The 26,796-nt window shown below is 49.5% G+C and overlaps 1 protein-coding gene across 1 annotated transcript in view; it reads right to left on the reverse strand.

The window, feature by feature from the left end:
• The window catches only part of slc20a2 (solute carrier family 20 member 2), a 31,786-nt gene that overhangs the window by 4,674 nt on the left and 316 nt on the right, over positions 1-26,796 (reverse strand). Inside the window, exons 2-10 of the mRNA XM_067227672.1 lie at positions 9,763-10,316; positions 9,142-9,282; positions 8,907-8,992; positions 8,554-8,650; positions 8,115-8,234; positions 7,366-7,587; positions 6,003-6,639; positions 5,375-5,560; positions 2,399-2,483 (exon numbers count right to left, since the gene is read on the reverse strand). Coding sequence (XP_067083773.1) covers positions 2,399-2,483; positions 5,375-5,560; positions 6,003-6,639; positions 7,366-7,587; positions 8,115-8,234; positions 8,554-8,650; positions 8,907-8,992; positions 9,142-9,282; positions 9,763-10,051 — 1,863 coding nt within the window. The 5' untranslated portion in view covers positions 10,052-10,316. The remainder of the gene's footprint in view (positions 1-2,398; positions 2,484-5,374; positions 5,561-6,002; positions 6,640-7,365; positions 7,588-8,114; positions 8,235-8,553; positions 8,651-8,906; positions 8,993-9,141; positions 9,283-9,762; positions 10,317-26,796) is intronic.

The following is a 26,796-nucleotide window of genomic DNA, read 5'->3' on the forward strand; positions in this document are numbered from 1 at the left end:
GTGTGTGAGAGAGTATGTAAGTGTGTGTGAGAGAGTGTGTGTGAGGGTTAAGTCAGCTCCTCCTCTACGGGTCAGTGTAACCTGAGCTCCAGTACCTGAGGAGCTGCATGGCTAATTCTGGACCTCTGGTTCAAGAGACCCAGAGACCCAGCGTGGTGATTGCTCTCTCAGTCAACACCAGCTCTGGCTGGGAGGACACTGGGGAGGAGCTTTTATTATACTTTTAGAAAACTGAAATCTACATAACATTTTAGAAATTTGTATACAACGTCCGCATCCTCAGGTATTGAAACATCTGTCCCCCCACATGTGAAAACAAACATTCTCTCCTGGAAGGAGAACTAATGGTTTGTTTCAATCCACTCTTATTTGCTTGTGCTTTCTACTGTGTTTCAGTGGGCGTATCAGAGGAATGTGGGCTGGTGGTTGAGGAATGCTGGAGGTCGCTGCACATGACCACTGTTCATCCCAGACAGCCGGGCTCCATTCAGCTCTCACACAGAACAAACACAACATCAAGAGCTCCTGAGGAGTCAGACATCGTCTGTTTTGACCTTTTTGTCTCACGGCGAGTTTTTGATTGACGTCAAGGATCAAACTGAATGGAATCCCGCTCTCTCACACAAACGACTTGAAAGAGGACGACCTTCATACTAAAGTAAATCTCAAATATACTCAACAACCCCATGGGCTATATCTGTAGTATAGATATAACATTTAAAAAATCTGTACTTTCACAGAGCTGTTTTAGTCATGACTGACTGAACACAACTATTTTCAGTCTGATTGTTTTTGGTAATATAGAAAATATGATTCTCTCGCTCCTCAGTGTGTATGTAGGTCAGCCTCTGACAAGTTCTCATTATTAAAAAGACAAGATCACATCTGGAAACATGTAATAAGTGTGAGCATGTGGTTATGAGGGTGTTAGATGAGATGGAATGAGAGGGATCAGGTCATTGGGGGAAGAAGTCACAGAGAAATGGTTTGCACGTTGATCTTAAGGAATTGAGCATCAAAAATTAAAATAAATTTCACTTCAGTTTTGGTACTTGTGCCTTTTCCTCCAGCTCAGATAGAGACCATTTGTCTCTCTATCACAGTAAATATATTTAATTACTTTCAGTTTAAAATATATCCTACAATGTATGGCTGGTAAAAAATGTTTTAAAGCCAAAGCAGAGCTCTACTAAGCTAGACACGTCCACGGGAGACTACATGAGTCAGTCGTGCTGTAGCTTGAGGTCAGCCATCGTCTCAACATAGCAGGTCTTTTATTCTAAATTAAACCACCTGTCGCCTGGCAACCACAGTCTCCTTAAATATGTGTTGGTTTTGTTAAACTGACACAACAAAGCTGGCCAATCGATAAGGATTTAAATTTTCCAGGGTTACTAATGTCTTGATCCACGACCCTGTCTCGTGTAAGTATAGACGGTCTAAATGTCTTTAGCATAGTTTCCATGTGCCTGCTGGCCTGTGTGGAGAGGCTGGGTGCTGCAGACTTCTATAATGACGTAATTCAGAAAGTATATCAAAACCACACATCTATTATGAATACATGCCTAAGAGAAAACTAATCTCAATTTAAAATAAACGAATAAATAAATAAAACGCAAAATAAAACGCCCCCGAGGAAAAGTGCACAAGAGGCTCAAAGCTGCAGCAGCAGGAGCTGTGCTGGTCTAGTCATGACTGATTGGAGCTAGGTGAAGCAGAGCAGAGCGGCTCGACAGCCTGGACCTCCACCCTCCAGTACCTTGCAGTGGGTGGAGCTGATGGGGATGCCTACATTAGAGGCAACAAGCACTGATAGAGCACTCATAACTTCAATGCAAAACCCACTGTGGAGACAGATGAGACAGGGGGGGGGGGAGAGAGGGGGGAGGGAGAGAGAGAGGGGGAGAAAAGCAGAAGAAATGGAGAAGGGGGGGAGGGGCACAAAAAAAAACAAAATAAACAGTAAGACAAAGGGAGAGGACATGGGAAGCCCGCATGCCAGGACATGCTGTGTGTGTGGGGGTGTCGTTGGTTCTCTCAGTCTGGACTCCTGTGTGTGTTGAGGGATGGAGAGGGGTGGGAGCCCACGGCCCAGCAGACACGTCTGGTCTGACACGTCTGGTCTGACATGTCTGGTCTGACGGGAGAGTCAGAGGCTCAGGACACATCGCTGATGTCATCGTGTGACGACTGCGGATGATTACATCCAACAGACACTTATATCCTGATGGATCACCAGAAGAATTCCAGTTAAACATCTTATATCTTCTATCAGCCCTGTGCTGGCACTAGCAGTCCCCCCCCTGCTCCCTAGGGGGCATTGTGAGCTCCCATCCCCCTTGAGACGCAGCGAGGCTGCGGGTCCAGAGCGAGGCCAGAGGGGTCGCCCCGGGCGTACCTTGCAGTGGGTGGTACTGACGGGAATTCCCACATTGGAAGCGAGTACCACAGTGAGAGCAGAGGCCAGCTCTATAGTGAACCCACTGCAGGAGGGGAAGAAAAACACTTCAACTTCACTTTATGTTACAACACTCACCGTCACACAGTGTGCCCGACACACACACCGTCACACAGTGTGCCCGACACACTCACCGTCACACAGTGTGCCCGACACACTCACCGTCACACAGTGTGCCCGACACACACACCGTCACACAATGTGCCCGACACACTCACCATCACAGTGTGCCCGACACACACACTCACCATCACAGTGTGCCCGACACACACACTCACCATCACAGTGTGCCCGACACACACACTCACCATCACAGTGTGCCCGACACACACATTCACCATCACAGTGTGCCCGACACACACACACTCACCATCACAGTGTGCCCGACACACACACTCACCATCACACAGTGTGCCCGACACACACACTCACCATCACAGTGTGCCCGACACACACACTCACCATCACAGTGTGCCCGACACACACACTCACCATCACAGTGTGCCCGACACACACACTTACCATCACACAGTGTGCCCGACACACACACACCGTCACAGTGTGCCCAACACACACACCATCACACAGTGTGCCTGACACACTCACCATCACACAGTGTGCCCGACAACACAGACGCTGTCCACACTCCCACACACACTTTCATCCCTCACACACACACACACACACACATCATAGACACACTCTCCCCCCCCCCCCCCCTTCACTGTTGATAGTTCTGTTTTGATTAGTTCTCATTAATTTCCTGCAATAAATTAAACATCTCTTGATCTGTTCAACTGAAAAGGAGGATATCCAAGCAGGAGAAGGATATGACTGAGTTTCACTGGTTCAACACACCCCTCACCTAACAGTAACCTACATGAACCCCCCTCACTGTGTTGAAGGAAGGGCACCTGTTTCACAGCATTCTGGATTTGTTGTCAATTACGATTAACAGCCTTTAGATTTTTTCGTTGTGGTGGGTTCACCTGACAGAACAGCCCTGTGGCACAGTGTCCCAGCAGCGTATTATCTCCCACACACTGACCAACCCTCTGGGCTTCTGCAAGGTTTTCCTGGACGTCATTAAGTTCTAAAGGGAGCAGCCTTGAGGCTTGGAGGGTTCAGCTGGTGACTCATAATGTGAGATGTGTCTTCACCACTCGCTGTGAGACAGTCCTACTACTTCCTGTCAATGAGGAGATTTTGATAGAAATCATGGGTTTTTGTGTGTACATTTACAAAGAGAAGATTATAACTAACAATTCTCCAAAACGATTGAATGATTCCGCTCTTGAGAAAGGTGGCACCACCGGCCCACAGACCAGCTGCAGCAGAGGAACAGCAACCACACAGAGCTGGCCTGGACCACCTGCCCCCTGAGTCTGCATGAGGACGTGGCTGTGGTGCTCACATGGCTAACAGTCTGTTGTGCTAACATGGCTAACTGTCTGTTGTGCTCACATGGCTAACTGTCTGTTGTGCTAACATGGCTAACAGTCTGTTGTGGTAACATGACTAACTGTCTGTTGTGCTAACATGGCTAACAGTCATGTCATACAGCTTCACACCATCTCATATCCAGCCTCTCTCTCTGAGAGCTGGAACTTGCTAGCGCCTGTAGCAGCAAACATGAAAGAGACAGAGACTGAGGATAAGAGGATAACCTCTTTCCTCAAGTCCCTTCCTCTCTATCCCCTAGCCTCCCCCTCACACACACACACACACACACTAGGAAACAGTAACTCACACACACACACACACACACACACTAGGAAACAGTACCTCACACACACACTAGGAAACAGTAACTCACACACACACACTAGGAAACAGTACCTCACACACACACACTAGGAAACAGTACCTCACACACTCCAGGAAACAAACCCTGGGTACCAGAATGATGGATTGAAACAGACAGCAGAAGAAGGGCTAGCTTTAGAACAAGGAACCAAAGCTAATGAGGAGAGGGGCTGAGAGAGAGACGGAAACTAGAAGACAAGGAGTAATGAGAGAATGAGAGGAGAGAGAGGGAGAGGAGAGAGGGAGGCTTGGTGTAAGCGTGAGAAAGAAACTTGGTTTTGAGAGAGAGAGAGAGAGAGAGAGGCTTGGTGTAAGCGTGAGAAAGAAACTTGGTTTTGAGAGAGAGAGAGAGAGAGAGAGAGAGAGAGAGAGAGAGAGCAGCAATAAGAGAGACATGAACTGGGAGAGAAGTAAGGAAAATCTAAAAGAGGGAGATGAGTTAAAAACAAACTAATAACCGAAAGGAAAAGAAGGGTCAGCTGAAAGGACCAGAGGGCTGAGAGGAACAGGACCGAAGGAGAGAGGTAGAGAAGGAAAGAGAGAGAGAAGGAGAAAATAAACAGAGAAGAAATGAGTGTGTGTGAAAACATTTCACACACAGAGTGAGGAGGGAAGTTAGACAGGGCCGGAGAGGACAAGGGGGAAGGAGGGTGAGACTGAACGAGGGAGGGGAAACAGACAGACAGACAGACAGACAGAGGAGAGAGAAAGGGTCTAGCTGGTGTCCAGTCATGCAGCCTGGTTCCTACTGAGAGACTTCCTTCTCTCCCTGCTTCACTTCCTGACGGTCTGCAGGGAGCCTGCCACCCTGCTCCCACCCTGCCTGACACAGGTTACACACACACACACACACACACACACACACACACACACGACACAAACAGTCTGCTTAGCAGTAAGGCAGATACACAGTTGGGCAGGCACACAATCTAGCACATACCCTCCCAGTACACACACCGACACACACACTCTCCCAGTACACACATGCTCCCAGTACACACACCAACACACACACTCTCCCAGTACACACACACACACACGCTCCAAGTACACCCCCCCCCCACACACAGCCTCCATCCCACTCCAGCTCCGTGCTGGTGGCGGGCTCACCTTGAGGGGGTGATGGGGGTGAGGTCCTTGCCCATGGTCTGGATGACGCGACGGCCCCACACCCAGAGCCCCGCACAGATCCCCACGCCTCCATAGAACAGCAGCCAGATGGGCGTGGCTGCGTCCTGCATCACGCCCCCCTGGTCGTAGATCATCCACAGCGCCACCAGGGGGCCGATGGCATTGCTGCAGGAGGGGAGGGAGTGGTGAGTCTCAACTCTAGGATGATTCACTAGACAAGAGCACGTAATAAATAATATTTATCTTGAGATACCGCAAAGACTACGGCTTGTGTGTTTTGGATTACCGCAAAGACTGCGGCCTGTTTTCACAAGTTTCTTTATTACTTTCATTATTGTTTTTATTGATTTTACGTAAAGCACCTTGAACTGCAATTCTTGTATGAAATGTGCTTTATAAGTGTTATAAGTGCTATAAGTCCTATATTATATTATATTTGTTACACTGCGCCTGGTAGATGAAATGCTACCATTCCTTGACTCTGACCACTGAAATACTGTTAGAACTATCCACTTCTGATCTTCCACCATTCTTTGCACTACATGCATGTGGCTTCATAACAGCCTGTGCTGGATGTAAACATGGGAGCGGCAGCGGGGAGCAGCACCTGACATCGTTTCCTCCGTGAGCGAAAGAGCCGAAGCAGGCTGTGAGGATCTGCAGGAAGTGGAAGAGGAGGAACACCTCGGCCTTATCCTTCTCCTCCTTCTCCTCCTCCACACACACGTCCAGTGCCCCCGGGGCCGCCCCCTCCTCGCACCCCTCCTCCCCGGCCAGCTTGACCTCCACGCCGCCCTCCTCCGCCTCGATCTCCGCCTCTGCCACCGCGTTGCAGTAGGATGAGTAGCTGTCGTAGCGCACGCGCTTCTTAGTGTATGACACGCTGCTGCCCCTCTCGCGCCCCCCCTCCCCCACCAGCTTCTCACTGTCCTCCCGCGCCTCCCGCGCCTCCCGGGACTCCGAGCGGACCAGCGGCTGCACCGGCATGCCGCAGATGGCGGCAGTGTAGCAGGTGTAGCTGTTGTTGCGGCGCAGGACGCGGTAGTTGTTGTCGGGGGCGGGGGTGGAGCGGTCGTCATCCAGGCGCCCCAGGTGGATCTTGTGCAGCAGGTCTTTGTAGAGGCCCGAGTCCTTGTGCACCGTGTGGTACACCTGGCCGTCGCTTCGCATGTGCCCGTCGAAGGTGAAGCTGCCGTTGGCGACCGGAGACTTCAGACAGCCGTTAGTCATGGAGTGGGTCCGACCTGGAGGATGAAATTAAAGTTAGAAAATCTGATATCAACTTTAGAGAGGCACAATTACATTGACATTTTCTCAAGAGCAGTTCCTGGGGGGGGGGGGGGCACACACACCTCCCCAGGGTTTCCTCCCATAGTTAGAGAAGTGTTTACAGGACGATGGTGGTCCTGTTTCCTACGTGGCCGTCCCCTTGCCCACCACCTCACGCTGTGTCAGCTCTCCTAGATAACTAGCTTCTGGCTCATGCACAGAGGCTGACACTGGAATTGCTGTTTAATCCTAACCCTGATAATTATACTGCATTTATACTGTGGCCAAGCTTACCTACCACACTAGATGGTACACTAGGGAGTCAGGTGGCTGAGCGGTAAGGGAATCGGGCGAGTAATCCAAAGGTTGCCAGTTTGATTCCCGGTCATGCCAACTGATGTTGTATCCTTGGGCAAGGCACTTCACCCTACTTGCCTCGGGGGAATGTCCCTGTACTTACTGTAAGTCGCTCTGGATAATACATTTACATTTAGCAGACGCTATTATCCAGAGCGACTTACAGTAAGTACAGGGACATTCCCCTCGAGGCAAGTAGAGTGAAGTGCCCAAGGACACAACGTCATTTGGCACGGCTGGGAATCAAACCAGCGACCTTCTGATTACTAGCCCGATTCTCTAACCGCTCAGCCACCTGACTCCCATGACAGTAACCCCAGCAGGGCTTCTCAGTAGAGACTCACCATAGAACCTTCCGTTGGGCAGGACGCTGGCTCCGTTAGCCTGGCTGCTCAGCTCCCCACTGGAGTCTGGGGAGGCCCGGCTGGTGAGGGGGACCACCGCCTCGTCGGGGCCCCCGGCCCCCGGAAGTTCCTTGAAGACCGGAGACTCCTCCTCCTCCTCTGGGATCTTGTCCAAGCTCTCGTCTGAGATCCTGGACAGGGCCTGCTCCTTCTTCAGACGGCCTGGGGGGAACGCTGCTGTTAGTAACAGAGGCACCTAACCCCAACCAGAAGCACCTAACCCCAACCAGAAGCACCTAACCCCAACCAGAAGCACCTAACCCCAACCAGAAGCACCTAACCCCAACCAGAAGCACCTAACCCCAACCAGAAGCACCTAACCCCAACCAGAACCAGTGTTGTTTGATCACCATTTCATTGTTCTTCTCTCATGGCACATGCTACCACAAACCGTATGGCAATTTTGTTTTACAAAAATAAATTAAATGGCAGTTGCAGAGAGCCGAGTTTTTATAAGTGGTAACCGAGCAACCACACAAAAACCAGATGTGTACCATGCCCACATCTTAGGCATGAACACAAGGTAGCACACTGATTTAATGCTTGTAGCACATCAGGATAATATTTTATACACTACAATTAAAAAGAGATGTCCACCAAAATCCACACCAAACCCCCAAACAGATGAACATTCTGCAGGGGGACGTCACGATTACTCTGACACACATCAAGTAGCCGGCAACACTAACTTGCTATCTTGCGTCTCATCCAGGGACAGACCAGGAACCAGACGACCGCGGCGCACACCAGCGCTCCCGCCAGAGTGATCAGGAAGATGGCCCAGATAGGTAGCATTTCCAAGCCCAGAACTGAAAACAAACACATCTTCACATGAATAATCATGTCACACTTGATGTCCATCCCAGCACAGGTTAAAAACGTTTTTACAAAAATACATATATATTTAATACAGTTTTGTGAAATGCGACATCTGTTATATTTTTTCATTTGAATAATTTAACAAACGTCAGACAAAAAATTCTCTCTCTCTTTCTCTGTCCTTATCTGTCCCTCTGTGGTTACCTGCAGGATGGATGATTGAAATAAACAACAACATCATGATCATCTTCTCCCTCTCTGTTACAAGGCGTGTGTGTGTGTGTGTGCGTGTGTGTGCGAGCTGCTTACGGGGCGCCCCGGTGTAGAGGATGGAGAAGGCGTTGATGCCGATGGTGGTGGCGTAGAAGAGTGGCAGTGCTCGCAGACCATTAGGGACCGGGTCCTCCTGAACACGCAAGCACATACCGTCACCCAACACGCCTCACACATACCGTCACCCCTCTCAACACGCCTCACACACACCCTCCTCCCCTCAACACGCCTCACACACACCCTCGTCCCCTCAACACGCCTCACACCAAACATGAGGACAGCTTCATGGCATGGATCACCAGATGCCGATGTGTGCATGTCTGACTGCTCTGTGTGCTTGTGAGTCGCCAGCATCACACTAGCGCGTGTGTGTGTGTGAGAGATCCCACCTTGCTGAGGATAAAGTGCCGGATGAGGAAGAACAGCAGGCCAGACATCAGGCCAGACAGCAGGGGGGAGATGAACCACGATGCAACTACAGGAGAGAGAGACAACCGTTCACCGACACACCTGAGAGAGACAGTACTGAGACACCAACACTGCAGAGGGGAGAGGCGCTATCCACACACACACACACACACACACACACACACAGAGTATAGTCTGTCTACATGCAGCCCGTACCAATTTTCACCAGCTGCATCCAGTGAACCCCCTTGGTGCCTATAGCCACCAAGGAGAAGCCAATGGTGGAGCCCACGATGCAGTGCGTTCCAGAGATGGGAAGCTTGAGGAACGAGGCGATAAGCTGCCATGCGGCCGAACCTGACGATGAGAACATGGGAAACTAAATCACTTTCTGGAGTTACTGGCAGGAAGCTCTCATCCCTCTCACGCTCGACACAGAGCAGAGGAGAGACACTCTCATCCCTCTCACGCTCGACACAGAGCAGAGCAGAGACAGAGGAGGAGTCCGCTGACAGGAAACAGGAGAGAAGCTGAAGACCAGAGTTCTGCTGCCCCTGGCTGGAATCACACATATTCAAACAACTAAAGGAAGTTATCGTTGTGCACATCTACCAGATTCATGTTTTATGAGTCCATCAAAGATAAAAACCTATAGAAATGGATGATGGTTCTACATCTTAAGGATGTCTCATTGCTACAAGAGAAAACGAAAGAATCACCAGTCTGAGGACCAAACTTAACCAGGCCAGGGATGACTCGGAAAACCCTCCTACAGGACAAACCAGTGGCAGCTGTGAGGAGCCTCCTCTAGCAGGGCCAGACAGAGCTGGAACTCACCCACCATGGCGCTGACCTCCCCGGCCATGAGCACAGGCACCGTCTCGTTGTACAGCTGGACGTCGATGATGCCCGTCCGGATGGTTTCGCCCACCTTGGCCCCCAGCAGCATGGAGCCCAGCGTCTCAAAGATGGAGGCCAGGACGCAGGCCTGGCGCAGGGTGACCACCCCCGAGCCCACCGCCGTCCCAAACGAGTTGGCCACGTCGTTGGCGCCCACAGAGAAGGCCAGGATGAAGGCGATGATGAAGCCCAGGATCACCATCCACAAGTACGGCTCCAGGTCCATCTTGGAGGTTTGGTTGATCGACAACTTCCAGAGAGAGGAGAAACCGGGGAGAAAACCGAACGGGGGGAAATTGAGGAGGAGCTTCCTGGTTGGGTGGCTCCCTGCTCTGCTGGTGTCCTCCGGGTGTTTAAGAGTTCAAGAGGAGAAGCAAAGTGCTAACTAAGCAGGAGGAGCTGAGCTTGAAGACAGGAGCCCAGGGGAGGGGGGCAGAGATGTCCTTCCATAACGCAGCACTGAGACGGTTCCTCCACACAGAAACTCTCACCTGCAAACAAACACAAACACAGTTTAATACAACATCCATGTCTGGCCCTTTGCTGCATGTCTTCCCCTCTCTCTCTCCCCCCTGCCTTTCCTGTCACACATCCCCTTAAAACTATCCAAGCATGAAAATGCCACCAAAAAGTATATCTATAAAAATACAAAAAAGAATTTCCATGCAGCTAAACACTAACACGTCCCATCACCATGGGACACCAGAGACGAGAGCAGAGACAAGCAGAGGACATGGGGGATGAATGACAGCGAGAGGAGGAAGGAGGGGAGGGAGGGAGGCTGGAGGTAAATGAGAGCTTGGGAGACAGGAGATGAAGGGAGCTGATGCGACAAATAAAGAAAACTTTTTTCAGGCTGAGGACAGCACAGTGTCTGCATCAGGCTGAGGACAGCAACTTCTGTCTGGGATTCAGTTCGGTTAGGCTTAAGCCGTGTGAGATGTGAGCATCACTAGCTAACGTCTTTGGTAGCATCTAAACATCAGACAAAGCCATGTTCTCAAACACTCTCTGGAATTCCAATAGTCTTATCCTATGGTTCAGACCCATGTTGTTGTTTTCACCTCGAATGAACTAGCTGCAGCTGAGATAAGCATAATTCTGAATGCCACCCTTAGCATTAGCACCCTTAGCATTAGCACCCTTAGCATTAGAACAAACATTTACCCTGTTGTACCACCACCTCCTCCAACCAGGTTGGATGTGTAAATCCTCCAGTCAAACCGCTTCCTCCTCCACTAGCTCCATGACTACAACGTCCAGAGCAGAAACAGGAAGTCCAACGTAACTCAAACCAGGGGGCTTTTCTCAGCTAACAAAAGCATGTTTATGGATTTCATTTAAGACTGCAGTGCTGTACGGATAACAGTATCAGCATGTTTACATAGCGCTTAGACCCAGAGAATCACAAGGGAAGTCAACAACTCCAGCTGATCTGGTGATGGTCAGCACAGGGAGGCGGGACCAGGAAGTGAGGTCATAAATGCCAAGGATGTCACATCCTATAATGTTCTGGAATATTTGTAACGGTCTAAAGCTTTTTGGTGGTTTGTCTGTGCTTCAGTTCCACATAGCTCAGTGTATGAAGCAGGAAGACTGTTCAGAGAGCTGTGTTTAGGAGGGACCGCTGAAAATCTGATCAACAAGGAAACAAAGGCAACCAAATCTGACACAAACTTTTTTTAACGACAGGGCTGGAAAGTTCCAGACCGCGCTGTTTACTCCAGTGGAGTCGGCCACAATAACAGGGTTTGGATGTGAACGTTGAAAACAGTGTGACACACAGCACACCAAGCATTTCTGCAGGGTTTTAAACCCAACCTCAAACATCTACAACCAAGAGATGCAAACCCAAACCACACCCCTCCCGCTCCCTTTACGAGGCACAAATATCAAAGTCAGTTTATAGAGATTAATGTTGCACATTTTTCAGAGCCCACTAAGCCTATTGTAGAAGGGGCATTAATGTAAACAGCTTGGAAGCCAGACTAAGACATTCTCCAGGCATTAACCTGTTGTGTACAACCCAGTCACATGGGCAAAGCTGTTTTACACATCAAACCGTGGTCCAAACTATGGTACAGATGTTTCTAGAAATACTGTAGGTCAGCCAATCCCGACCTTTTCCACTTTGCAGCCCACTTGCATAGCTCAAATATCTTTGCGGCCGCCCAACACATCTGTTCACTTAATTTGCGCTTATCACACGTTTAACAACACCGGGAGCCAAACACGACACATTTCTTTGAGCGATCAAAGAAGACAAAGTGTCCATCAGTGCCACAGTAAGCACACATAGTAAAGAGAGGTAACCGGCGTAACTACCTCAGCCAGGCCAGGTCTAGAACTTCCGGTGAAGTTAGAAACTTGACTTTTAATAACCTTTTTTTCATTGACCGATAAGAGGTCGCCCTGACAGAGATCTCTCCTGTTTCCAGATTTTTGTTAGAAACTGAGAAAGGCATGTTACATTACATTATCCATAGAGGACAAATATGACAGACCAATTATTTGTGCAAGTTAACATTAACGACTAGCAAGCAAGCTGACAGATAATTGAGTACATTATAATGTAGCTAAAACCTAACTAGCCTAGCTACTGCCCAAATCCTACATAGCTAGAGCTAGCCTAGCTAGCTACTTTTACTCTGAGTTAAATAAACCTTACCTTCGTTATTGTCGATGTAGCTCGATACCTACAATTTGAACTAATTTAGCTTGAAAGGCAGGAACATAGAATCCTTTGTACATCTTGATTGTCATTTTGGGAAGACAATCCAAACTCCTCCTGCAAAACTGCATTTGAAAACTAAAGTAACTGCTCGCTACCGGATGTTGTTGACATGGGTTTCGCAATATGCGGAAGTGATGCGTGCATAATGGATTAAAGTGGGTGTATAGAAGTTAAGGCGGATATGTCAGTTGGTCTTTCGTCAACCTGCCAAGCATAACTATTGGCGTTTCAGTCATGCTGAATTAGAGGCAAAATGTCATTTTAGAATTTGTAAGGATTTTAATAATTATTTACCAACAGTATATATATATAAATATTTAGATATATTATTTTTCATTGGTTTGGCAGCCCACCTGTATTACATCCACAGGTTAGGAGTCCCTGCTCTAGGTCTTCTGTGCTGAGGTGCTTTCCGAACACCATCATCCCCCAGCCAGGAGATTCCAGTGAAAAAGAACATGCAGCAAAGGGCCATGGCTGGATTTGAACCCAGGCCACGTTTAAACAGACTTATAAAAAGGAAAACTGTCGTTACGATAGATGCAGCAGTATTAAAGCCATTCACAATCCTCCAGTACCACACATTCACAACATACTGCAGGGAGACACCAGACACACGCAGGGCAGGAATGATGCTCCACACTGACCACAGCAGACAAGAGACACCTACAGCTCACACTGACCAACACAACACACCACACCACTTCCTGTGGATCCAGGCTGACCCAGCAGCATACTCTGACACACAGGAGAGAGAGAGATCCTGACATTCAATCAGCTACACCCACCTTCATCCCATGCATGCAGTGCCTACTCAAATAAGAGGAAGTGAAAGGCAGGAGGGAGGGAGAGAGAGAGAGAGAGGGAGGGAGAGAGAGACAAAGACAGAGAGAGATGGATACATAGACAGATGAAGAAAGAGAGATAAAGATGAACAGACAGATAAAGAGATGGAGAATCCGAAAAAGAGAGAGAGAGATAGAGAGAGCCGTCAGAATCCGCAGGTTGTATGGAGCAGGCAGGAGGCATCACCAGCAGCCACGTCTAGACAGATTCTTAAAGGACGACATCTGCATCCCAACCGCTCCCAACCTATCACAAGCCAGGGAGGGGGCGGGGACTCTCCTGACTGGCTGACGGCAGCCAGAGGACAGACGAGGGAGCCAATAGCACACAAAGACACGTGGTGGGAGGGGGGGTTGACAGAGAGGAGGGGGCGCGAGGGCTCACAGACAGGAAACGATGCGCAGTCAGACCAAGGGCATCTGAAACACAATACTGAATAAAGCTGCACTGCAATTCCTGGATGAGGACAGCAGTTCAGTAAGACAGATGGGATGAGAGAGGGAGATGGGATGAGAGAGGGAGATGGGATGAGAGAGGGAGAGGGGATGAGAGAGGGAGAGGGGATTCGAGAGGGAGATGGGATGAGAGAGAGATGGGATGAGAGAGAGAGATGGGATGAGAGAGGGGATGAGAGCGGGAGATGAGATGAGAGGGAGAGATGGGATGAGAGAGGGAGATGAGATGAGAGGGAGAGATGGGATGAGAGGGAGATGGGAGAGATGGGATGAGAGAGAGATGGGATGAGAGGGAGATGGGATGAGAAAGAGATGGGATGAGAAAGAGATGGGATGAGAGAGAGATGGGATGAAAGAGGGAGATGGGATGAGAGAGGGAGATGGATGAGAGGGAGATGGGATGAGAGAGGGAGATGGGATGAGAGAGATGGGATGAGAGAGCTGGGATGAGAGAGAGATGGGATGACAGAGGGAGATGGGATGACAGAGGGAGATGGGATGAGAGGGAGATGGGAGAGGGAAAAACAGTCCTAGAAGGGTCATGTCTCGAGGAAGTCTTTTCAGACCTGTCATTATTTTATTCAAGCATGTGATATTTTAATCACATGCACTCACTCAATCGCCAACCTTGACAACGTCACGATTCAGACACCTCTCTCTCTCCCTCTTTTTTTCTCTGTCTCTTTCTCTCTTTCTCTCTCTCTCTCTCTCTTTCTCTGTCTCTCTTTTTCTCTCTCTCTCTCTTTCTTTCTCTTTCTCTGTCTCTCTCTCTCTTTCTCTCTCTCTCTCTGGCACAATAGCTCCTTTCAGAGTGGAGCAGAACAGTCTTTTTCACAGAAAACCAGGAGACAGAGGCTCTTAACAACAGAAAGGATAAAAGCATGTCTGAGTAGATCTGACTGGACAGACTGAAACCAATCACTGTCTACGGTCAACAGGAGCAGGAAAACCTTTTGAGGTCACGACACAAACAGTAAAAACGCACTTGAGAATCTGGTTCTTCACGTTTGGTAAACTGCAGCAGGGTTTCTGAAGAGAGCAGGGAGAGTGGATCAGGCTTGGGGGTCTCTAATGCACGTCCCTCTCCCGTGCTGCAGGGAGGTGGAGGAGGGCTGGGCGGAAGGCTGGAGTGTGGGTGCATGTGATCAGGTTTCTGTGACGTTCTCTGTTCCGTGATGCTTTGTGATTCCAGACGACAGCTGATTGAGACCTTAGATACGGGCTGGTGAGCTGTGGATCAGCCAGGCTGCTCTAACACACCAGCCTGCTTCTCCACCACCACCTGACTAGCAGGAGTGTGAGGGAATCATCACAAAGCTTTACATCTTTATTCTTTTTAATGATATGCGCTTGTCACCGTGTGCCAAGCTGAGTGGAATTTAAATTCATTAAAACCGTCTCTCTCGAACACACACAACAAAAGCAGAGTCGTAACTACAACAAACATCCCCCCCCTCTGGCAGTGTTGAGGGAGTCCCATGTCTAAATGCTCCTCTTAAGGTCAACTCTCTCAAGTTTCAAGGCCTTGTGAGACTTGCTCCCCCACAAGTTGGTAGTGACTCACGTAACCTAAGACAGGTATTGAGTACAGCATTTTCAGTAAAGTGATCCAATTTATAGCATTCATGAGTAACAACAAATAATATACTGGTGCAGATCAATGGCCATACGGCCAATGCAGATTTTTCCACTGGGTTCAAATCCGGCCTGGGCCATTTGCTGCATGTCTCCCTCCCTCCCTTTCTCTCTATCTCTCTCTCTCTCTCTATCTCTCTGCCTTTCCTGTCACACTTCACTTGAAACCACTTGAAGTCACTTGAAAGCATGAAAAATGCCCCCAAAAAGATATCTTTAAAACAGTGAAACGTCCTCAGTCTCTGCCGACCACAGCGAGCCCCTTCCTGGTCATGCTTCTCCTTCCACCATCGTCCAGGACCAGCCAATCATCTCTCAGATGCTCAGCTGAAACCCAACTCAGGGCTGGACGATGCCACCTCAACAACACCGCTCAAAATAACCTGCCACAAGAAAAGAGAACATTCCTCACCTCCGAGAACGGACCTTAAAAAGAGAGCCAAATTCACTGACCCATCCGGTTGGACCTTCTTGGGAGTGTGTGTGTGTGAGGGGACAGCCCCCATCAGTGATAACTACCCTCAGATCAGCAGGAAACATTGCAGACAAGTGAAGTCAACAAACACACAAGTGTCACGTTCTGCTCCCGGGGCGCGGGGCTGAAGCTCCCGCCTCCGACCCCACGCTCCGTCCTCTTACCCTCCTAGCCTCCTCTCTGCCCTCCTAGCCTCCTCTCCTAGCCTCCTCTCCTAGCCTCCTCTCCTCCTCTCACTACTGCTGCCCTCTCACAAGCACAGCTTGAGTGTCAATGCAAAATGTCTCCATTTCATGTTTTTGAATATAAACATTTGTGGATAAAGCTAAGAGGTCTGAATGCAGTCTGTACATTCCAACAGTATAGGCTGCAAACTAAGCGCTTCATGTTTCATTGTGATGACTGTCGATGGAAAAAGTATGAAGGGAAAACCATGTGTCAGCCAAACAGTGTTGTGTGTTTGTAACATGCCTGTCTGAATGTACTTATGTCAATTCAATGTTGATTTGTGAGTGAGTGTTTGTATTTGTATGAGGGTGTGTGTGTGTGTGTGTGTGTGTGTGTGTGTGTGTGTGTGCACCCGGGCTACCCTAAGCCGGATCCTACAGATCCAAATCCTGGCTTTCAGCACATGACCCGTGTAACAGCATTAGTAGCTGCAACCCAGCACATGCAGGCAGCGCAGGGAGACCTGCCGCCCGGAGGCTCTCCTGGTCAGGAGGCCCGCGCCCACGTCTCTCCTGGTCAGGAGGCCCGCGCCCACGTCTCTCCTGGTCAGGAGGCCCGCGCCCACGTCTCTCCTGGTCAGGAGGCCCACGCCTCTCCTGGTCAGGAGGCCCACGCCTCTCCTGGTCAGGAGGCCCACGCCTCTCCTGGTCAGGAGGCCCACGTCTCTCCTGGTCAGGAGGCCCGCGCCCACGTCTCTCCTGGTCAGGAGGCCCACGTCTCTCCTGGTCAGGAGGCCCACGTCTCTCCTGGTCAGGAGGCCCACGTCTCTCCTGGTCAGGAGGCCCACGTCTCTCCTGGTCAGGAGGCCCGCGCCCACGTCTCTCCTGGTCAGGAGGCCCGCGCCCACGTCTCTCCTGGTCAGGAGGCCCGCGCCCACGTCTCTCCTGGTCAGGAGGCCCACGCCTCTCCTGGTCAGGAGGCCCACGTTTCTCCTGGTCAGGAGGCCCACGTCTCTCCTGGTCAGGAGGCCCGCGCCCACGTCTCTCCTGGTCAGGAGGCCCACGCCTCTCCTGGTCAGGAGGCCCACGTCTCTCCTGGTCAGGAGGCCCACGTCTCTCCTGGTCAGGAGGCCCACGTCTCTCCTGGTCAGGAGGCCCGCGCCCACGTCTCTCCTGGTCAGGAGGCCCGCGCCCACGTCTCTCCTGGTCAGGAGGCCCACGTCTCTCCTGGTCAGGAGGCCCACGTCTCTCCTGGTCAGGAGGCCCACGTCTCTCCTGGTCAGGAGGCCCGCGCCCACGTCTCTCCTGGTCAGGAGGCCCACGTCTCTCCTGGTCAGGAGGCCCGCGCCCACGTCTCTCCTGGTCAGGAGGCCCGCGCCCACGTCTCTCCTGGTCAGGAGGCCCACGTCTCTCCTGGTCAGGAGGCCCGCGCCCACGTCTCTCCTGGTCAGGAGGCCCGCGCCCACGTCTCTCCTGGTCAGGAGGCCCACGTCTCTCCTGGTCAGGAGGCCCGCGCCCACGTCTCTCCCCGGGGGCTTCAGGAGCCGGAGGATTAGGCCAGCGAGTCAGAGGATTACCTCAGGACTGTTATTGTAGGTGAAAACGCCATTTAATACTCAAATGCGTGTCCGAGCTAATGGCCCATGCTGAGCGGAGGAGGAATGCAGGGCCGGGGCTGTCACAATAAGGAGAGGAATCTCACATGACGACTCCACCACACTGAAACCTCATTGTGACTTTCGTCGTCCTGTTTTAGAGGCGAGGGGCGTCGCAAGGTTGCAACACTTAACGGGAACCGACCTCGGTCACACTCTGGGGTAGCTCTGGGTCTGACAGCCAGTCTCCTGGACGTCCAATCAGAAGAGACTTATCACAGGTTTGTGTGTCAGTGGGTGGAGGGGGGAGAGCATTCCTCAATGTGATTTCCTCTGCAGATGACACGTGGAGACATTTTCGAAATGTTTAAGAATTCATGATTCCTTCCGTGACTTATGTGTAGCTTTAGAATCCCCAAAGCCAGACAGCATACTAGCTTTTTCAAAAGATGCCTCTGAAGAACACTATCAAGTAAAGCAAACAAAAAACGACATTCAGAGCCTCATGTATCCCGAAGAGCTTCTCCTTCTCTGAGACAGACAGCTACCTCCTGTGGTGCGGTCAGACAGACAGCTACCTCCTGTGGAGTGGTCAGACAGACAGCTACCTCCTGTGGTGCGGTCAGACAGACAGCTACCTCCTGTGGTGCGGTCAGACAGACAGCTACCTCCTGTGGTGCGGTCAGACAGACAGCTACCTCTTGTGGTGCAGTCAGACAGACAGCTACCTCCTGTGGAGTGGTCAGCTCCACACACCAGCCTGCCCCACCAGACCCCTGACCACAGGCAGAAACCATGCTGTGATGTTCATATACACCATGTACAGTATGACAGGCATGTGGAGGGTGGAGATTGTTGCGGCTGTTTCAACACGTGTATGTAATATATGTTTTTTTTAATGCAGCATGAATTGGACTTTGAGTCCAATACATTTTCTTGAGGATCAGAACATCTTATCTTTAAGGGGGGGTTTGGCAACATAACAAGCCTTGCCTGGGGACAGCTTGGGGGGGGACTGATGAGGGAAGGACAGTCCTATAAACCTCTGCTCTCTGACATCAGGAAACATCTCTGCTCCTGATGATGTGTAGTACTGGAGATCACGTCTGTTAAAACAGGACATCTTAGCTGTACACGAAGACTGATCTGTGACCACAGTACTGGACAGGAATCTCATAAAGCGAAAAACAAAACAAAATCCCACAACAAGGAAATGAGGTTATTGCCTTCGTCTGTGGAGAATGAGGTCTCATTTATTCAAATAAAGCATCAAACACTGTGGCTTTATTTTCACATTTCTCCAACAGTTTCACAGTTTGCCTTTGTGATATTTGTAGCAAACATCCTACTGCATGTTGCTCTGCCAACTGACCAGGTGTGTGTGTTTGTGAGAGTGTGTGTTGTGACTGTGTGTGAGTGTGTGTGTGTGTGTGTGTTTTGTCGCAGTGGGTTCCCTCTGAGGACAAGTCTTTGTGACAGGTGGTCTGCTCGTGTTCCGGCGACACACAGAGGAGAACAGGGCTGGTTTTAGCTGCTAGTAAGCCTGGAGGCCCCACCCTGCCCCACCAGCAGGGGGCCCTGCCCCACCAGCAGGGGGCCCCACCCTGCCCCATCAGCAGGGGGCCCCACCCTGCCCCACCAGCAGGGGGCCCCACCCTGCCCCACCAGCAGGGGGCCCCACCCTGCCCCACCAGCAGGGGGCCCCACCCTGCCCCACCAGCAGGGGGCCCCACCCTGCCCCACCAGCAGGGGGAATCACTGGGCCAGACCCGCCCCTTATCCAAGCCCAGCCTTCATCCTTGTCCCAGAAAGTCTTTGTTTTGAGGCTAAAATTGTCTTGGGTACAAAAAGACTTTAGATTGGATTTTGTAAATCACATTGTTGGCGGTTTTATCATCAAACCAAGAGCTGGCTGGCTGTGTATAATGTGAGTACAAACTGCTGTACTCACAAGTGGGCTAGATGCTATTTAAACCTAGTATCAAACTACTAGTGATCTGGTAGATCTGACAGTTATTTGAATGATGAGTCTTCCAAATCCTTACTCAACATATACAAGTTCGTTTTTAGCTTTTACTTTCCCTGGCTTGACTAACACAGGGCTAAACCCCCCCCACCCTCCCTCAGCTTGGTAATAACACCTCCAGTGCTGCAACGTAAACAAGCCAGCGCTTCCCTGTTCAGCCCCAACAGAGGTGCAGCAACACTCATGAAAGAACACAGATGTTGATTCATGTACAAACTGACTCATCCAGGCCACATCCGAACACTAGTAAAAGTGAGGTTCTGTACAAAGTCACCAGGCTGCACTGGAATAAAGCATGTCTGAACAGTCACAGCTGCTGATTACATCATTCAGACCAGTTTTACTGAGTGAAACCTCCAGAAGGTGTGTGAGGAAGCCATCAGAAGGATGACCACAACCATCAGAAGGATGCCCACAGCCATCAGAAGGATGACCACAGCCATCAGAAGGATGACCACAGCCATCAGAAGGATGACCACAGCCATCAGAAGGATGCCCAAAGCCATCAGAAGGATGACCACAGCCATCAGAAGGATGACGACTGAAGACGTGAGGAAAGCATTCAGTCTGGGAGGACGAGGACTGCGCAGAAATCCAGCAGCATCAAAATCTGTTGTTTTGTCAACTTGATATGTATTTTTGTGTATAGTTGTGTGTGTGCATAGTTTGTCAACTATTTTTGTGGATTTGAAGATAGATATTGGACAGCCCTCTGGTAAAAAACATCTTTTTAAATGTGCTTTATAAATAAACGTGATTGATTGGATGGCAGGGCCTGCTGTGTCTAGACTAGCACTATAGGGGTCTTGCTGTCAAAGGAAGTGATGTTATTTGTGAAACTATAAATATGTCCTCCTTGAGTGACAGCTTCATACAGTTCTAATGAAACACCGTAATCTCCCATATTTTAATGAACTTTTTCTCTTGAATTAAATCCGAAATCGCTGTCATGGCACACGCAAGTGTCCTCAGGGCGCAGGAAGGGAAACGTTGCACCGGAATCTCTGCTGTTTTATCCAGAGACCCTAACCCAGAGGCTGGATTGAGGCCAGAGCATTCTGAATTGGCCCTAGGCTTCTGAGAATCACGTTAGAAAGTGGCATCAAAAACGTTAGCGGGCAGGTAGGCATCTAACTCTCGATGTGGCTTTAATGGTGGCTCCCCTGGGACCCCATTACACAGAATCTCCCTCCAGAGGTGTCACATATCCTGCTAGTGAAGGCAGAGGACGAGGAGGGACGACGGGCTACAAATAGCCGTGTCACATGAGGCTGTCCAGCGATCAGCCCGCTAGCCGGCATCCTTACATGGAGTCTAACCCTCTACAGAACCACACACTCCTGCATTCATCAAGTCTTACTTTGACAAGTAAGTTCTTTGACAAATCCTTCATTTGTCAAACACAGTACACTTTCTCTTAAACCCATCAGGGCCTGTGAAACTAAGCCAGGCTTGCACATTCCCACCCACTATGCAAGAACGTGCACACACACACACACACCTGTTCAAACAGCCCAAACTGTTGGACAAAACCAAGTTCTCACCCTTAACCCACTCACAAGAGCTCCGACATCTTGCTTGTTTGAGAATCAGTCTGACCGAGGCAAAGATTAGCACATTTCTACTTAATAAACTACCGTTTATTCAGAAAGTATTACAATTCCTCCACATTTTGTTACAGCTTACATTTTAAATGGACTTTAAAACTTCTTAACAATCGACACATAATACCCCACAGCAAATGTACCAACGTTTATTTTTTTAACACAAACATCCAGACCCTTCACTGTGACACGCAGGGATCCTGTTTACCTTGTGAATGTTTCTCACGACAACAACAAAGTGAAAAAACAGGACAGGATTTAGAAAGACACATATACTAGTAAGTGTCTGACAGTTCACAGTGCAAGTCAGAACGAACCCTCTCAGTAATAAAGCAGAAGGTCAGAGGACCTTCACAGACCTGGAGACGGTTGTAAAGCGTTGCTACAGCGACGGACCTTCCCTGGAGAACAGCGGGCTCAGTCATTGTGAAACAGAAGATTGGTGAAGGAACGTCCAGCTATGGGGAGCAGCCAGACTGGTAGAACTGAGAATGATTAACAGACCCAAACACAGACGACCACATTTAGAGATCTTGAGGTGGAAACCTAGCTCCAGAGGTGAGGATTTGGCGTGAGGATCACCCGAGGAGCTCAGGTTTTGAGGGGTTGAGAGTCTCAGCATTGACCCTCTAAAGGAGGTGAGGAGAAACCAGGAGACGTCCGTTTACAAACGCCCCACATCCAGTACGAGAGCTCGAAACGATCTGCTAGGAATAATGAGAACAACTTCAGGCCGAACAAGAAAACATGATTTACTTTGTTCTTGGCACCACTTGACCACAGTAGGGATTATGAGATTCTAGCATTAGTTCAGATTGATCACTGGAAACATTCATGTGTGTACAAAGTTATGTTTATAAATCACAACTTTCTGTCACATGTAGGACTTTTCTAAAGAGAACTGTGATTACAGTTAAAAGCGCTTCTCCAAAATGACTACAGGGTCTGATCCTCTTCATCAGAATATTATTTGTTTTTTACATAATTATTATGAGAGGTTTAGATTGGTGGGATTATTCATTTTAATGTCATACAAAATATTTTAAACATTTATAATCTGAATCCTTTCAAACACAGTATTTACACTCACACTTTGGAGGTGATTGACGGGCGTTGCTCCCAGAGTCGCTCAGACCCAGGATAGTGTTTCTGTGACCACACAGAGCCACTGCACATGCCTACGCTACCCTCCTGCACCTGGTCCACCCTCCCACACACCAACCTTCAGCTCAACCCTCACCCCCCACAGCGCTTTGCTGTTATTTTCAACCCCCAAAAAGACCCCACACCTCCAGGCAGACAGCTCCCTGTCTCCCTGACAGCCCAGGCAGAGCTGTCCCCTGACCAACCGGGTCACTTCCATCCCACTGTCCCCAAAATAAGATGGGCATGCCTCCCATGTCAGACCTGTAAGCCCGTCATTAGCATAGCTTACACCATCGCAACAGAGCACAAGAGAAGCTCTGTGTGGCTTTGCTGCGATACAGGCCTCGGTACCAGCACCAGGACCAGGCTGTGGGTTCGGTACCAGCACCAGGACCAGCATCAGGACCAGGCTGTGGGCTCGGTACCAGCACCAGGACCAGCACCAGGCTGTGGGCTCGGTACCAGCAACAGCACCAGGACCAGGCTGTGGGCTCGGTACCAGCACCAGGACCAGGCTGTGGGCTTGGTACCAGCACCAGGACCAGCACCAGGACCAGGCTGTGGGCTCGGTACCAGCAACAGCACCAGGACCAGGCTGTGGGCTCGGTACCAGCACCATGGGCCAGGCAGAGGGAGCCTGGGGGGAGTGGGGGCCAGGCCACAGGAAAGTGGGCCAAAAAGCCTTTGGAATGGGGCGCCCAGCTCACAGGATGCATACCATGAAGGCTGAGGCCTTACTGGCCTGGGTTTGAATCCGGTCTTGGCTCTTTGCTGCATGTCTCTCTCCCTCTTCTCTCACACTTCACTTACAACCCGCCCAATAAAGCATGAAAAATGATACATTTTATAAAGAAAAATATATCTTAAAGACAAACTGGAAATGCTCTGTGATACAAGGTAAAACACATACCAGGACACTAACAAATCAAATGAGATTTGCGCTAGCTGAACAACAACAAGGTCCACAGTTTGGACCCTAGACAACGTCAATGTAAACGACCACGTTGCTCTCGGCTTTGTCTGCTCACTGATACACGGCCAATATTGAACTTGGTGCAGTCAGGCCAAACAGAACTGCACCACAAACAGCAAGAACTTTCTACTGCTGCAGAGGAAAGAACCATGGAACACTAGAAAGCAGTGACTCTGCCATTTTGACTAAACAGGTTGTGCAAGCATGCAGACAGCAGCATGGACGTGTTGAATAGTGCTGTCAGAAGCCTGGTGCAAAGGTCACATTAACTCACATTCAAAACGTTTGACCGATGAAACGATTTGAAAATAAAGAAAAGCAGGAGAGATGAAAACTAGCAGTTTTCACTGTGTTTTTCACGGACATTGAGACTGCTTTAACTTGCTCTCGAGCCCGTGACACGTGTTCCCGTCCTGTCTTGCCATTCTCCCTTTTTCTTCTCTTTGGGCCCCAGCCCCCAGCCTCATCCCCAGCCTCATCCCCATCCCCAGCCTCATCCTCAGCCCCATCCCCCAGCCCCCAGCCTCATCCCCAGCCTCATCCCCAGCCTCTTCCCCAGCCCCCAGCCTCATCCTCAGCCCCATCCCCCAGCCTCATCCCAAGCCTCCGCCGTGGTCTCATATAAGCGGAGCTTCTTCCCTCCTCGCTGTCAGACTTGCTGAGTGACAGATAACTGCTGTGTGACATGATCTCTATTGGGGACAATAAAGATTAGAAAGTCCAGACCCAACAGACAAACAGACACACACACACACACACAGACATGAAAGAGTCTCGAGAAAATTGCTCTGTGGCTTTTGATGTTGCCATGGTGAAGAAGGGCTCAAACATAAGAGTGATTGTGTTTGATGGTCGAGGTGGGACGCTTAGGCACGGCCTTCTCTGACTCCCCCCTCCCTCCCTCCCCACAGACACACCCACAGCCTTATGACTCCTTCCCCTCTGGCAGCAGGCCTGACTGCATGGGGCATAGTTATCGTCATGGAAAAGCTCTTCATTATAATTCCAGAAATTGCTATTTGGGTGATCTAAGATTACCCACATTTCCATTCAGACAACGTGACGCTCCGTGCCCAGGACGCCAGGATGACAAGGAGTCCTGAAGGATCTGAAGAGCTACTGAAGCTCACCTGAACCTTACAGGTGAGAGGACACATCAGGTCTCCTGCAGTCAAGACAGCTTCATGGACAAACATCTACAGTGATACAAGTAGTATCAAACACACCTGACACGTGTGGAGATGTTTGCAGGGCGACACAGGGATGGAAATACATGAGTGCTGACAGCAGGACTGTGTGTGTGGGAACTGTAAACTGTTGCGAGATGTATAGATTGCTTTACTGTAAGAACACAGACGTGCAAACTCACTCCACAGCTAGTCAAGTTCAGATTTTGCTGTTTTTGCTAAACAACAAAGTTAGTGGTCAGTTGTTCTTCTCACACACACACGCGAAACACACACACACACACGAAACCACTCAAAGTGTGTGAACACAGTACCAATCCAGACATGTCTGTCAGGCTCATAAACCCGTCAGCAGCGTAAAGAGGTGGAGCAGGATTGGTTATCCATCTCTTTTGTCCTATGAAAACAGGAGAAAGTCAACCATGCTGCCTGCTCACTAACCCCACCCAACCCCAACACAACCATGCTGCCTGCTCACTAACCCCACCCAACCCCAACACAACCTGCTGCATGAATCACTCCTTTTACACTACGCCCTTGAAAACAACCAGCCAGCTGTACAAGAGCAGAGGAAGGCATACTCATCATTTAAACGTGTCTACCAACACAAATGTGGTGCTTCTCAATGGGCCAGGCATTGAGCTATTCACAACATAAATGCAGTTCTTTCACATGGGGACTCGATCTACTCTTCACAATGAGAACTGTCTTGGATAACATGGAACAGGAAATTATGTGTGCTGTAAATACTATCCTCTTTATCAGAAGATATCATGAGTGAGCACTTGTTTCAATGGCATACAGTCTCCTACAGATACACAGGACATGAATGTCAAGTCATTTCTATATGTGGGGGGGGGGGGGGGGGGGTGAGAGAGAGGCACATTGACAACATGCTGTGCATTTTTCTTTAAAAGAGAATGAACTGCAATCCCACATTCAGGTATAGAGGGCTGCTACTTAGCTAAGGTACAAAATGTAAATGCTGGTACAAAGGGTGACATAACATAATATAACATTATGTTAAATGTACATAATGTGTATCTTTCACATGTTATATTAAATTTATTCTGTATTCTTTGAATGAATAAAAACCGTGAAGCGTGGGTAAAAAGGTTTGAAGATATCTAATCTATGTATTATCCTACAGATACTCATATCTTCTTTATGGCTATGATAGAGCCATCATCAGCCTGCACTGGTCTTGTAAGATTGGAGTCAGATCCTCCTGATGCAGTAGACAACTGCAGATCCTACATAAGTTAACTTGCAAACCGTCCGCATAATGGCAATCAGCTAGGCCGAGTTGTTGCCTGAGTGGAACAATTTCTCTCTCGTGACCTTTCTCTAAATCCTCGCCATGCAGTCTCTCAATACAACGCTGTGAAATTCACACAACGCCACTGAAATCCCGTGACATTGTTGTGGCTTGAATTGGCAACAGCAAACTGACTCTGGGGCATTCACGCAGGGTACGCACGGATGCATCTACCACATTTGGAGATGATCGTCGAGAATGCAGTTCTGTGCGCATGCTCAGTTGAGTAGCTCCAAATACCATCGCCACATGAAAGATCATTGACTAAGCCGACATAGCAGAAAGACACATGCGCTAAACTCCGGTCCACATCCACTGTTGTCCGATCAAACCTTGACTCCCGCCGAAGTACACTTTAAATGGCTGAAGGTGTACCGATTGTCAACTCGATCGTTTATCGAGCTCATTCATAATGGTAGATAATGCCCCGAGGGACAATTACAATGTTAAAACTTAATGGCGACGCACGTGCAGTACCCTCTCACAGTGGACCCCAGTGATAGTGGCTACTTGGGACATTGTTTCTATTGTCTCCAATATAGCTACAGTTCCAAACAACGCAGGCTGAGAACAAAAACGAATATCCTGCTCCTCGTGCAGTTGGCTGTGTAAGACATAACGAGTAATTGTCACATAACCGCTGCTGTGATGTGCGTTATGTTGAAATGACTGAAAACAACATTTGTGTATGAAGAGACTTACCGGGCCTGTTTCTCAAGACGGTTGGTTTATGCGCAGTTTACTCAACCCATAATAAGCTATGATTTCGAAATCACAACAACAAATTCAACAGATTGTCATCGAGGTCAT

The sequence above is a fragment of the Osmerus mordax genome, chromosome 24, assembly GCF_038355195.1.
Source record: "Osmerus mordax isolate fOsmMor3 chromosome 24, fOsmMor3.pri, whole genome shotgun sequence".
Taxonomy (NCBI): Eukaryota; Metazoa; Chordata; class Actinopteri; order Osmeriformes; family Osmeridae; genus Osmerus; species Osmerus mordax.